This window comes from Geospiza fortis, unplaced genomic scaffold (genome assembly GCF_000277835.1).
Source record: "Geospiza fortis unplaced genomic scaffold, GeoFor_1.0 scaffold40, whole genome shotgun sequence".
NCBI classification, from domain to species: Eukaryota; Metazoa; Chordata; class Aves; order Passeriformes; family Thraupidae; genus Geospiza; species Geospiza fortis.
Window position 1 is genome coordinate 16245078 of NW_005054297.1, and position 14988 is coordinate 16260065.

The following is a 14988-nucleotide window of genomic DNA, read 5'->3' on the forward strand; positions in this document are numbered from 1 at the left end:
TTCTCATCCTAGCTATATTTAAACTGGTAGCTTACAGAAAGCAGAAGAAAGTCTCAGTAAGAAACATCCCTAAGGACCGGAAAAAGCATCTGAAAAGTGAGGCTTAAAACAACACATGCTTTTAAACAGCTGTGCTGGAGCCTTTGGATCTTGTTGCAGGCTCAGCTCAACATAGAAGCTACAGATTCCTTCACACCAGAAGAGTCTGGCCATCCATTTAAGCAACCACTAGGAGGAGCACAGACCTGTTTTATTAATGTTAAATATTACTGTTATTGCTAAATAAACCACACTGATCTAAACTGGGGACAAATCACTCACTGAAGTGGTTATAAGTATGACCTAAGTCTAGCTTACAAGCCAGTAGTACTTAAAAAGGACAATCTTTGTATGATGGTATTTCCAAGTTGCCTTTTCTTCCCTAAAATACTGGAGTACTGAAGAACATACTAAACCGTTATCCCCTTTCAAAATGTTCCTGCTTGTTAACTGTACAAACAAATGCACATTTGTAGAGATACGAGTGGGGAAGAAATGGATGTGTTCTTTCACAGAGTAGTAAAAAATTTCATTCACCAATACTTCAAAGAGAATTTTCTTTTTTGTCACAGGAACCCCTTCCCCCGATTAAAGGCATCTAAATGTCCACAGATATTTTTCACCTTGAAAGCTCCATGTGTTTGTCCATCCGAGCTTTTAATTCTTCATTTTCTTGCTGAACCTTCTTTAATTTATCCATTAAGATTGTGTTGTTCTCCACCTTGGAAAGAAGGTCACAATTTGAAATAAAACCCATACGTGCACTCATGAGGATTGTGACTGAGCTATCAGAGATGTTGGCAATCTGAAGTTTGCAGAGCTTGTTACAGTACACACAAAAACATCCTACTTAGCTTATCCTTGCATAACACTGGCGCTTGGCCACTTGTGCTGATTAGATGCCAACAAGGAGGATTGCTGTTAACCAGCACATTCCAGGAATTTCTGCCAGTGATGGGCAATTTTAGACACTGTAGCACTTTTCTAGACAGAAGACTGTCTAGAAATAACACGACAAATTCAAGAGTTCCCCTGAGTAAACAGCTTTCCCTATTGCTCCTCTGATTCCACATCACTGCTGGTGGAGGTTATCAAAAATAAAAGGAAAAGCTGATTAAGTGGTTGCATGGTCCAAGGCCTTTTACACTGTGGCCAATGTCTGTTGGAAAAGATGAAGGTTTGCTAGCAATTTGCCAGTAATCGCAGACTAGAGTAACAGACACTGCTGCACAATACTGAACTGACATCAATGCGTTCCTTTGTATCCAAACCTCTCTCTATACTTCCTCATTAAAGTCTTGCTTAAGCAAGTATTACAACAGTGTTCAAAGGCCCCACCCAGGAGAAGGACCCTGTCCTGTCACAAATAACAGCATGCTAAGGGATTACAAGTCCTGCCTCTGAAATTGAATTTTCCTGTGGAATTACACACAGGTCAAAGAGACAGTCACACAGCTAAACAAGCAGCTTAACAGCTAAAATGATTGGCCTAGGCTAATCAAGACTTACTCCATTTCATATTTGATCCCTTCTTGTTAAATTAGGATCATTTCCTTACAAATGCTTTCCTGACACTGTAATCTATCTTCCATACCACTTGAGCAATGTAGCAGGTAAGGATTTTGTTCTTCAGGGGAAGAGGCTCCCAGATAATCTGTACTAACATAGCAATCAATAGTTTATGCAAACCAGTAGTTGTCTTAAGATGTTAAAAGGTCATTTAGAGCATCGGGTCATTTTTTTTTGCCTCTTGACATGTATCCCAAAACTGTACCTGCATGTGAGCATGTCCCGTCATGAATTCCTGTTTCCTTTTAAACAAAAAGTATTAATTATTGCATCTAAGTCTGTCCAGCCCAAGTTCTTTATAGGAACACAAGTCAGAGACACAGCCCCAGCCTGCCAGACACCAAGAAATGCTCACCAGCTTTTCCATCTTCATTAGCTTTATATCCTGCTGATGGAGTTTCTCATTCTTGATCTCCAGCACTGCTTTCAAACTTTCCAGCTCCTGTTCCAGGTACATAATCTGTGGGTTTTTCTGAAAGATTGCCAGAGAGTTCGCTTAGTACCCTGAACTTCAGGAATAATTTAGATGTTTCTCTGCTATTTAGAAAAAAACAAGGAAATAATTATGGTAACGAGTTACTTGTTCTAAGTGAAATCAAGTCAAACACTAGAATAAATAACAAGATCTGATATCACTTTCTCCTTGGTTTTTGTTTGTCCTTCAGGGTAGGTGGACAGTTGCAATTGCTTCATCAGAAGTTGTTCAGAAAACACTTAATGCACAGACATGAAAAACTCTTGTGAATCAAAGGAAGGCATGAATGCTGTCACAGCAAAACTTGTTTCGCAGGAGTGCCCGAAGGCCTTAAGGTTAGGAGTTCCAAAATTTATTTCATATTACTCATAACCCATCCCAAGAGATAATTAAGAGTAAACATTTGAAGAGTTTTCAGGCACTGGAATAGTTCAAAAAAGCACCAGAAGTTTAAGTTCTGAACTTGACTGTAGCTTATCTTCCCTGGTCTGAGTCTGAAAGTAGCTGGCTTGTAAGCAGAAATTGGAAGTTTCCAGCTTTATGTTCTTCTAAAGCCTGAAAATGCAATTATACATACAAATCTTGCACTGGTGCACAACCATAACTTATCTACAATATAGCAAGTTAGGACTTTTTTATTTTTCCTTTTTGTATTGTTTTCTAGGAGCTATAAGGGAAAGCAGGAGGAGGCTGGAGCAGGGTAAGATGTGGTTGCCTCAAGGACCTGTTTTCTAGAGTAAGAAACCATTCAAGCACTGCAGAGTAAAACAGATCTCTGCATTTCAAGGCAGTCACAGCCAAAAAAAAAGGGAAAATAAAGCAGGTCTGAGTCCATTTCCAGATAGTGAGAATGGAACATGAGCTGAACTCAATCAATGATTAAGCAAGTTGTGTAACTAAGTTTATCTTCAAAATCAAACAAAACTTGTTTTAGTGCATTTGGGTAAGAACACAGGTGCACCACACTGAGTAACAGCTTCACTGCCACACCAGAAACCTCGGACAGGAGGGCAATGCCTGCAGCCTTGTGGGGTGTAGTCCCACAAGCACAGGGGCAGGACATGTCACAAGTAATAGGGGCTCCATTACCTACACAGTTCATTCTCCTGCTGGTTTTTAAGGCCTGTTGCAGCAGTGGTTCTTGTTTAACTTTTGAGAAGTCTGTGTGAGGGTGAAGCATGCTGTGCTGCCTCAGTGAAGGCAGCAGAAGTCCTGTTTTGACTTTAACATGGAATCTAGGAGCTAACAAGAAAATGAATCCTGAAAAGTTTAAATGTTACAGTATGTTCAATATTCACTTTATTTTCTTTCCCACATGTCCAATGGTCCTAAAATGTGTTTTTAAAGTTAAGTCTGAGCCCCCACATTAGCTACTCAGAGGAGAACACACAGGCAAATAAAAAGACTGAAAGGCCTACATTTTTTAGCAAAAAACCTGGGAATATCAAGTGACACTATCTAAATTATACCAGAGAAGTGGAAATACATCTCTCTCTTCAAAGAGCTATTGGGAATTCCAATACTGCAGAATTTGTGCTTAGTACAGAAGAGTATGCTGAGTCAAACTGATGCTTTTCCAAAGAGAAGTCTCAAGCTTATCATGCATCTTATGCTGCCAGGAAAGCACAAAGCACATTTGCAGCTATAACAGAAAACAATACAAAACAAATTCCAGTGAAAACTAGGGCAACTTCCACTAGAGGCATCCTAAGTGAGTCTTTAAGCATGGAATTTCTCTTTGTGGAATAAACAATACTCCTGGTATTCCACTTATTCTGGGTAACCAGAAAGATAAGCATGTTTGTGTCTAATCCCCGACACCCAGTGCATTAAAAAACCATCTCTCAGAACACATTTCTATCCCAGGAGCATCAGAGGCAACAGCAGCCTTGGGAGGAAAGGCAGGACAAAATAAAAGTGTCTTTGAAGGATAAATGAGCAAAAAGTAAGAATCAACATTTGAACAAATCCATTAGAAATGAGCTTTTTAGTAGTGATGCAAGCCCACACTGATCATAGCACCGGTACAACACTTACTGACTGTGCACAAAAATGCTGTGGTAGAACTCCTGTGCACACATGGGTCTTCGTTTAGCTTAGGCTATTATTTACACCCCTGACTCAGATACTCAGCAGCTTTATAGAATTATAATGGTAAAGTTAATACACAGCATCACAGTGCTTGCAAAAAATGTCTGGCAGATGAACCGTTTACAGAAAAATAATACTAAGTATGGGACCCCTATCAGGCTTCATTGCAAATTTCTTGCATTATGCAATAAAATAAACCCAGGCAAGATCTGTTCATCCACATTACTGTGGAAGATCAAGACTTACAAGATTGGCTTTTTCTTTGGCTATTTGTTTTTGTTCTTCTAATTTCAGCTTCTCACTCAGAGAGTTGTTTTCACTTTTTAGTTCATCGATTTTTTTCTGAAATGCAAATATATTGTGTCATTAGACCAAGAATTCAGTGCACGTATCCAAACTGCTTTTCAAGTTTTAAACCATTGTGATGAACCCAGCCCTTAACAAACCTCCAGCAACTCCTGCTTCTCTTTAAAGGAATCTTCAAGCGACTTCCTTTCAGATTCATGGGTACTCTTGAGCTCTAAAACAAATTATTTTTGCAGATTTTTAATACCACATAAGACATGCAAATTCTTTTTGAAAAGAAACAGCCTGAAGAGCCAGCCTACAAATATATGCATAGATACAGTTGATGGCCACACAGAACATTTATCATTAACTGATGCAAAGTATTTATGAAGCATCAGATTTATTCCCACTTCAGATTTGCTGATTGTCCCCTCACATACCCATTTCATTAGCAAACAGCCTGTCAGTTTTGGGAACATTCATCTGCATGAAACAAATGGACTTACTAAGCACAGGTCACATCTGACAAAAGTTGAGTTTATGGAAGAGAACAAAGCAAGAATTGAAATTGTTGAAATTGAAACTTCTAAAAAAAACCATTTATTTTCCTACTTTGGATGCCATGCAGAGAGTTTGCTCTTTGAAAGCAATAGAAGCATGACCAGTCTTCAAGACAAAAAAGTATCACTGAAAACTCAGCTCTCAAGTGGAGTTGAAAGGAGGATGTAAATCATCATCTCTTAAATCAATGAGACACAATGTCACTTAAACCTGAGCACGTCACCACCCCCTCCCTGAAAAACACCTCTGCCACAGTGTAAAACACACAGTGTAGGACATTTCTTAACATATCCATGTCATTATGGAAAGCACACAGCACTACTCATCCTCATTTTCAGTTTTGAGGTACTCCTTACAGAACCAGGGGGTGGGGGGAATTATTCAGTCACTTGAGATTTTGAGGGCAATTCAGGGGCCTTTTACTGCAAGAAAAAGTCACTTTCACTCAAACTGTTTATAAAGTTTCATTCAACTACAATGGGATCATGTTTTTTTCTGTATGTAAAATAAGACTTGTCAGTTCCAATGGAAGGAATTCAGACAATGTTTTTAAACATTGAACAAAGAACAGCAAAGTGGATATAATGATCAAAACACCTGAATACTTTTGTTTTTGACTAGCAGTACTATAGCATATGTAGTTAAATACAAAATACTTGCCTGAAAAAGAGGATTCATACTCCTTTTTCAGCTCCTCTACTTTTTCTGAGTGCCTGTTTTCAAGTTCCAGCTTAAAGCTTTCATGTGTGGTATTTAAATTGTCCACCTGCAATATGACAACATGATTTTTCTCCCCTCACCTGTATCAACCCTTGTTTAAAGCACTGTTTCAATGGCTTCATGCACTATGTCAAGTACATTTAAAATGGTCTAGAAGGATTCAAAAGTAGAAGCTAAGCCATGTACAAGACTTAATAAATGAGAATGATGCCTTACAGTTCACCACTACCAAAGGAAAACGTGTGCATCTCTCACATGCATGGAGTTGCAAAGCAAGGTCAGAGGGCAGGTGTTTTTAGAAATCTTAAAACTCATGCTGACTTAAATACCCCTTGGAGCCCTAGAAATAACTTAAGCTGGCAGAACACAACCAATCTCCACCACATTTAAACATAAGCCTAAGATCTATACAGCTTAGTGTGGTAGTATTTTTTATTGCTGCAATGAAGTGGAATTTCACATTAAATAACGGTTATTAGCAAAACCCAGGATTCTCTGAAGGCTCATTTGTAGCAGAAAGCAGTTGCTAGAGAACTTTTCTACTTGGAGTGTTACAAACCTGCTCCTGGAGTTGGGCTTTGTACTTTTCAGCTTCCTCAATGCAGATACTTCGGAGTTTCTCACATTCTGCAGTGTAAAACTGTTTAAGCTTCTCCTCCACCTCAGCTAAGTCATCATTATGTTTCTGGTTTAACTTCTGCAAATATCCTTCATAAGCAACTTGCAGTTCATTTCTGTCTCTTTCCAATTTCTCACAAGCTGCAGAAGTAGTTACTGAAGATGTCAAAAGAAAAAAAAGAAAAGAAAAAGAAAGGAATTGGATCAAGTTCAATATAAAAGTCATATCTTCATTTACAGGTATTAAAAACAGTGAACACATTACACAGCAACATGGTTATATACAAAGACAAATATTATTTTTCCATTAAATGTGTGCCTCCAAGGACACATGAACAGATCTTCACAAAAATACCAAATTCCATATTTCTTAGGCTGAGAATTAATTGAACCCAGCTAAGCCAGGAGCCCACATAAAATGCACAAGTGTGACAGATTGACATGACATGGAAGGAGGAATGTCTCATGAGAGACACTGAAAAGCTCCAATAAAAAAATTAATTGCATTTGCTACTTTACCTTATTTGATCCCATTCAGGAGAATATTTGTGAGAGCACTTCACTTTTTGACATATAAACCACTTAGCTAAATTTGAAAGTCCTAATTTCCTGAAAACTGTATGTTTAATGACACCCATACTCAGATACACAGCAAAGAAACAATTCCAGCCTGACACGGAGCTGATACAGATCTGCCAATCTGAACAGTACTGTCATGTGTTTATGCCTGAGATATTTAAATATGCAAGACAGAGAATGGTTTTAGGCAAAAAGTGCAGAGTATTAAGAAAAGATAAATGCTCTGCAACTCTCTTTACATCTGCCTTAACACAGGTCTGCTAAGAAGGCTGCCTAAGTTTGTCTCCCCATATTTGCAGCTGCTTGAAAGGCACAACAGAAGTTAGCAACTTGCATTTTTGAGTTTGAAATTTAGCATTCCCAAGTCCCGCCAGCCAGGCCTGAATAGGAGGAGTCATCCTCCTATTGTTAATATGACTGCAGCAAATGCCTTATACAGTTCCAGCTGCACCCAAAGCCTGGAAGCAAAGTGAAACAGCATCTCTAACCCAAGTGTGTGGTCACTGACCTAGTGCAAAACCAGTTCTATACAGACTCTAGTGCTAGGGTTTAAAATAAATTAGTCAGATGAGTAGCTGTTTAAGAGAAAAATCAACTAAAATGTTAACTTGATCCTCAAAGGCAGGAGAAGTCATGCATGCGTGCACTTCACAGCAGACTGGCACATTTCCCAAACAGTGTAAATATAAACTCTATGTAAAAGCATGGGAAGAGGCAAGGATTTCTGTACAGGCAGTACAGAAAATTCTCATCACAACAGTGTTTGAACCTTAAGATAAATAAATTACAGTATCCTCAGGGACTGATTCCCAAAGTAGTAATGGGTCAGCTGAAGGGAAAGCAGCCTGCCCCAGCAGAGTGCCTCAAGTTACACGTGTCTTACTCGTCTTTGCTACAGCTCATTAAAAGCATGTGAGTAACTTGATGGATAATACTCTTTTAAGGGAACTGTAAAGAATCTTGGCCCTCCTACCATCACTTGGAACCTGCAGTGGAACTAGAAAGTGTTAAGAGAGTGAGCTGTACTGCACGGAAATCAATCTACATGTGTGTCTACCTGAATTAGGCTTCACAGCAAGCTTAGCTATGCTGGGTCTGTGCAAAGGATGTGCTGATCTGGACAGATTTAGGCCAAGCTCTTCATTCTCTGACTGGCAACGATGCAACAGAGGCTCAACTGAAACCTACCACAACATTCTTGGCAACTCAAGGGGATTTCACAGTTTTTGCTACTTTCTGCAGCAGCACCAAAAGAAGTTTTTGCTCCCCTATCTTTATTCGTTTCAGGAACTTCTCTTACAACTGCTCCCTTAGGGAAAGGGAAAAAAATAAATTAGCTTTCACACTACTACCACATTGCAGTGGCACAAAGTTATTTAATATATATACTCTGCATTGCCACATTTTTGGAGAAGAGGTAACACCATTGTTAGGGGACATTATATTACAATGCCAAGAACCTGGCAGCAAGCCAAATGGAGGCGTTACACAGCCAGCCACGCGCAGATGGAGTTGACCTTCTAGAGCAGAGTAAGGGCATAGCTGAGATGCAGACGACTTGCATGGCTCAGTTGAGGTAACTGCAGCAAAATGCTTCAAATGATCCACTTCATTTATAACCAACAGAGGAAGAAGCATCAAATTCCTTATTTGCAAGGCCAGAGCTATTCATTTGCCTCCAGTTAGCCAGAGGAATTTGCTGCCTATCATTGCCTTATCTTTAAATGTCAGCACGCAGAGCTTCAGATGATGCAAAGCACTTCAGAAAAAAAGCAAATAGCAAGCCACGCCTTTGTCAAAGAAAACAGACACATCAGTTCCCCTTCAGGCAGTTTGCAATTCAGATTTATGAGAGGACTAATGTTACAAAGGCAAACGAAAAACTTTTGAAACTTGCACTAGCAGTTCAAAGTTGTTACCATAAAGGTAACTCTGGCCTCCACAAAGCTGGAGGCTGCAACGCTTCCTTGCAGATCACAAGCCTGACTTATATCCCTGCCATCCAAACAAGAAGCAGAACTCCTACACAACCAGGGAGCTCCCAGTATCATGATGGTGCAAAAAACTGACCGTGGTTTTTCCTGAGTTCAGGAAAAACACCAACTAAAGAATTGTTAATTTGAAATTACAAGATGTCCCATAAACCAAAGCTCGTCTAAATACTTGAGATTGAAATGTGTGCAGCAAGTATTTTGCGCAGTCCTATCCCTCTGCAGACTGAATCATGTATTTTACAACTGCTCTGCTTTTTTTAAAGAAAGTTGCCTTTTTCATGATTTTTCCCAAATTCCTTAATTTGGCCATTTAGCCACTGACTAACCAAACTTGACTGCTGCTCAGCTGAAGAGAATTCTCACTGAACTCATGCTAAACTTTGAGAAGGAATTTGTAACTGGAACATGTGTTCTTCCAGTAGCAAACATACAAATCTATTTCAACTTCTCGTCCACTTCAGAGAACCTGAAGTGCATAAGTCAGAGTTTTTGTACACTACTACCGTGTTTCCTTTCCCTTCTTGAAGTGCTTTTCTCCACAATTCCACATCTTTAGACCACAAACCTTGAGTAAAAAAAAAAAAAAAAAAAAAATCCAACAGGAAACAAATGGTCCAACAGCATTTCAGGGAAAAATCAAGCCAGAGATATGAATAGATGCACTATTTGTTTGTCTGTGAAGTTTGCTCCATTTTATCTGTAACACTAAACAGTTTTAAGGATAGTGCATATGGAATGCTATACTTGGCAGCAAGAAGCAATCTTTTTACTTCTTCATTCATATAGTATAGTCATTAATTTATTTTTTCCCTCCAAATATTAATATTTTTCCTCCAATTAATTGTCCCAGCCTCTCTTCTCAATCATACAACTGTCTCTCCCTGTATCAGTACAGCACAGAGCAAGCTTAATCTGTGTTTTTAGGCTTCTTAACACCTCTAATTACAGGTGAAGACCCTGGTTCTTTTTGGCCCGACCATGACCTTTAGAAATCATGAAAAGTTTCTGAGATTTGGTAACAGCAAATCTTCAGAGCAGAAATGCTGGTTTTGCCATATAAAATTACCCTTTATTTGTAGTAGTTAACATCAGCCACTTGCATCTTAGGTATTTCACTACAAAGGTTTTTAAGTGCCAAAATCATAAAACAAATGCTTGCAAGAGCAGCATGGAGAACCAGGCACACGGCAACTCCCTACACAGTGCAAACAGCAGCACATCCAAACCACAGCAACAGTGGCTGCAGCTGAAGGAGAGGACTACAAAAATTGCCTTTGTATCTCCAAGAAAGCTATTTTGTATTTTCTCTAAAAGTAGCCAAGAGATAAGGCCTTACAATTGTGCAGCATCTCCTTTCCCTTTTTTTTTCTTGTTCTAATTATAAAACCATCATCCAATACAGTCCTTATGGCAAAACTGCTTAGATTAAACCTTTTTCAACTTACATTCCCCTAAAGCTACCATAACCATAGCTCTAAGATAAAATGCAATGGATTGTTTTGAACCCTGAATTAAATGGTTTGCAAACAGTAGTTATCTTCATAAAATTGTCCCAGTCACTTACTGGCCTAGTTGTGATTTATGAAAAGGCATTAGACTGTCTGAAATTCTAAACCAGAGTTCACTAGGACAGTAAACTGTCAGCATTTTAATCGATGTGGGGGATGCGAAATGGGGATAATTATCACAAAAAAGCCCAAGTATTTAGCACTACGTGATATTACACTGCACTAACATTTAATTGTTCCAACATTGTATTTCACACTGCAAGCTGTATGTTCACTTGACCAGTAAGTCTGCTATAGACAGGCTCATTTCCTTCTCTATACAATATGTATTTTTATATCTATATAGTAATTAACTTATGGTATTGGCAGATTCTCAATATTGAAAATTCTTCTACCCAAAAATGCTTTCAAGTTTATGACCAGGTTTCTGTTGGTGTTACTTCCATAATGAGACTAATTATACAAGGCATTAAACCACATTGCATATTTTTGTTCTTGGGCAAGTTAGACAAGGCAGGCAGCCAAAAAAGCCTGCTTTAAGCAACATTTAAGCAGGTATGGTTGAATAAATAACGTTAAGCACTCAATTCTCTACTGGGAAGTGGATTCACATCCCCTACGCTGCAAACGCTACAAGTGACAGAGTGTTCAAGCAGGCAAACAGGTAAGTCTGTGAAGTGTGGCAAGTCAGACCCTGTCTCAAATAAGTGAAAGAAGCATCTACTATTACTAAGTATTTGTAATGATCACCTTAACCTGAATACCAAATCACATTCACTGTAAAACACAATGGTCTCTGCTATCTGAACTTCCAAAGCATCTTGAAGATAATTTAGTAATAAAGAAGTACATGAAGGTATTCTGAAGGAAATACAGTTTATCCATTGCCATGCAGCAGCTGGAGGTGAGAGAGAGGGGTTTGGCATTTGGCTGTCTGTCCAGGGTACACACAGGCCTCTCCAGGCCACGCAGAAAGGCGCACGAATGGAAATGTTCAAAGGGCCAAGGTTGGCCCCACTGAGTCAACTTTGCACCTGCTATTTTGTAGCAGGACTCAGCTGGATCACATCCAGCATGGCTGCAAGGAGGCTCTGAAACAATTTGGAGTGCAATTGATTTAGAGGAATAGTTTCATATCTCTCAAGAAATACGGAGCCCTTGCAATTTCTACTTACGTAATTAAACAAGTAACTAGAAGTTTATGCACTAGCCTGCATCTTAAGAAGAGAAACAGTTGACAAGCAGGACATCCTTAGTTGCTCCAGGCTCCCAGAACTATGGTGCTTACATTTCACACTACAAAGTTTAGTATTTGTGGCTGGATATTTTAAGAAGTCCAAGTTCAGAACCCAACTGTTACTGAATTTGAACTCCCTTTGGAAAAGCCCATCCCCAAACACCTATCACTGCCAATCCTTGCACGTGTTTCCAGCTACTGAGAGCAGAAAGCATTCTCTGGTAACCATCATCCCCTGGCTGGCACAGTCACATTTTGGGCTAGGAATGCCTATTTAAACCATTTAACAAAAAGGTCATACACAATAACCCAGCAAAACAGACCATCTGACAGCAAGTCAATTTGGTCTTGCAAGGTAAATCAAGGAGCTTGGGAACATGCACAGTTAAACTTCAAAGTAAGAAACGGAGAAGTCTAAACTGTACAAGCTTCAGGATACCCTCAAACTCAGCAGTATGCAGGGAACAGGCTCCACTGGGCTGTGCACACCCAGTTCCTCTTCTCAGAGTGTCTGTCCTCAAACTGCAAACCAACAGTCATTAAAAACACGGCAGCTGGGACTCCACAAAACATCTACATGGCCAAAATAAGAGTCAAACTGCACTTATCTTTCCCAGCAAACGTATGCTTAGATTGTAATGTGAATGAAAATCCACAGTACTTACGTCAAAACAGTCAATGGAAATCTTAAGTTCCGCTGAATCCATTTAACAGTGTCAATAGAAAGCTGATTAGCAGGTATGTATTTAAGCAGATTATTTCCAGCTAAAGCTACTGTTTTAAGAATGCCTTTCTCACACCTTGTCAACAAATTATTAATTTAACTTCAAAAAAAAACCCCAAACCAAGTTCTTTTTAAAGCTAGATAGAATTGAAGACCTGGATAGTTTTTCATTTCTGTAATTAAATCCACTCCCTTTACATGCTGAGAAGAGCAGTACAGACAGGCTAGACATGTGACGTGGTTAAGACAAAGGAACTGCATGAAGATAAATAAATGCTTCATGAAACCATGGTCTGGAAACCTTACAAAGGAAGTGAGCCCCAGGCTGCCATTCAGATGCTCCTACAGAACTGACCCAGGAAGGTCAGCTCTGTGAGGGGAACAGCTAGCGATGGCATCCAGCAGCACATCAGCCAGCATCCGTCTGAGAGCTCCTGGCACTCTAGTGTCACAGATCCATCAGGCACAGTTGCATTTGAATTTTTTTCTAGTTATCAACCTACTGAATGGCACATGCTTGCAATGGGAGTCTCATTTATGACCTCATCAAGCTGCTGATCAAAGCAGGAAGATAACAATTTTATGGGAACCTCATTTAAGCATGAGGCATCCTTACAAAGAGCTAAGCATTCAAAAAAACCCTGAACTCCACCAAAACCCTCAAATGTGGTAATGGCAAAAGTGTTGGCCAGCTTTTTGGTCTACCCATCTAGGCAGAATTTTCCCTTTCTAGGTAAGGGATAAACATAGTACCTAGGTTGATAAAGGAAAAATAATGTTGAAGATGCAAGCCTAGAGAAGGAAAGAGACATTTTTGCTCTGATAGCAATCCTTCTGAAGTAATTTCCTTGAAGTAAACAAATAGGGTTGCTCAGAGAATCACATCAAGTACATAAATAAAAAGAAATCTAGTTTATAAAGTTTATAACACAACTTTTTAGTGATGCAAGAAGGTCTTTTCCACATTAAAACCCTACTCCTGTTGTCACTTTAGTGTAATAGAAACATCAGTTGCAGCTGACGGGGTACACAACCCTGCACCCTGCTACTCCTTCCCTTTTCACTGCTCCGGTCCCAGTGTTCCTTCAGTCACATACTGAAGTCATGGCAGGCAGCTTTGGCAAAACAGCACTACCAGGCAATAGTCTCAGCTGCCTTAGGTCCCCAGGTAGCTCACTGCATCAGTGGGGACATGGCTGCCCCTGCAGCAATGCTGCTACAAGGAGGACAGAGGGATGCAAAGGCAGAGGAAGGCCAGGCTCTTTCAAAACCAGCTCCTACTGAGACCTGCCTGTAACATCTGCTAAGTTCAAATACGTTACATGGAGCTACCTCTTAATGCATTTAAATCAAGCTTCAAAGTTGGCAAAACCAGCCCCTGCACATAATAGCTCAATTTCATGTTACAGCCATCCACTAGGATGAGGTCAAAGATTTAATCTCATCAGCCTGAAAGCATTTCCTTCTGTTAATTTTATGCTCATTCACCTACAGGTCACAAAGGCAAAAATGCAGATTTTGCACAGTATGTTTCACAGGTTTATGAATTTTTTGCTAGCAAATCTCTAGAAGACAGCATACAAATGAGTTAGGGATCAAACAGAAGTACATATGCTGTCAGCCATACTCCCATTTTTTAGAAGTGAGTGCTGTGGTCATCAGACACGTATTTTGTAAGGAGGCCCAGCAAGGCGCAGTGAGATCAGTGCCAGGAATTCGGTGAACCTGGGGTCACGCTGTCAGGGCTGCGCAGCACTGAAAGCATCTGAGCAGAATTCAGTCAGGGAATTAAATGACTGCCATTACAGTACCAGGGCTCTGCCTTCTGCAGATCTGCTACATTTCTGTTTCATGATGAATGCAAAAATAAATTCTTACCTAGTTCTCCTCGAAGGTTAAGTAGTTCTTGAGATAATGCTTTCCGCTGCTTCAGTGCTTCCTCCCTCTGCGGAGAAAAGAACAAAAAAACCCAAACGTTTGGTTACTAGTGGTCTGAGCAGGGCACCTTCCAGTAATTAACTTCCATGTGTTCTGTAGGAAAAACAAGAGCAAGAAGCCAAGATATGACTCATTTAGGATAACAGTTCAGCTGTTACAATATACACAGATGTTCTTCTGTTGTTAAGGAAGTTATACTTTAAAACAAAGAACAGCTTTTTCCAGGACATCTCTGCAATTAAAATCCTACTTTGCAGCAATTAATTATATATTTTATGGTGGGTGTAGCAACATAAGCCTCCACAACAAATCAAGTGGTAGATGTCAAGGGCACAGAAGTATAGTGTATATGTGAAAGAGGCACGCATTAAATATTTATCTTAAGCTTACTCAAACAGAAAACCATCAACTTTGCTAAATGCTTAGTCTTCCATGAAGAAAAGGCACAGCCCTGCTCAAAGTTGAATACAACCCACCCTGCCGCATGTCATAGCTCCTAATGTTAAGACAGACGGTGTTTCTTATAGGGAGAGAATCACAAGGCACGTGTGAACAGACCATACCAAAGCAGAAGCACCCATCTATCCCCCTGCTTTCCCCAGGAGCTGTGCCCGGGCCAGGAGGCCAGGCCCTGTGCCGCGGACCCG

The 14988-nt window shown here is 39.8% G+C and overlaps 1 protein-coding gene across 4 annotated transcripts in view; it reads right to left on the minus strand.

Moving 5' to 3' along the window:
- The window catches only part of MTUS1 (microtubule associated scaffold protein 1), an 81028-nt gene that overhangs the window by 3078 nt on the left and 62962 nt on the right, over window positions 1-14988 (minus strand). For all 4 annotated transcript variants that reach the window (XM_031058231.1, XM_031058306.1, XM_005415510.2 and 1 more), the window contains 7 exons: window positions 14282-14348; window positions 6303-6517; window positions 5684-5789; window positions 4621-4694; window positions 4421-4516; window positions 1964-2080; window positions 663-760 (listed from right to left, as the gene is read on the minus strand). In XM_031058231.1, coding sequence (XP_030914091.1) covers window positions 663-760; window positions 1964-2080; window positions 4421-4516; window positions 4621-4694; window positions 5684-5789; window positions 6303-6517; window positions 14282-14348 — 773 coding nt within the window. The remainder of the gene's footprint in view (window positions 1-662; window positions 761-1963; window positions 2081-4420; window positions 4517-4620; window positions 4695-5683; window positions 5790-6302; window positions 6518-14281; window positions 14349-14988) is intronic.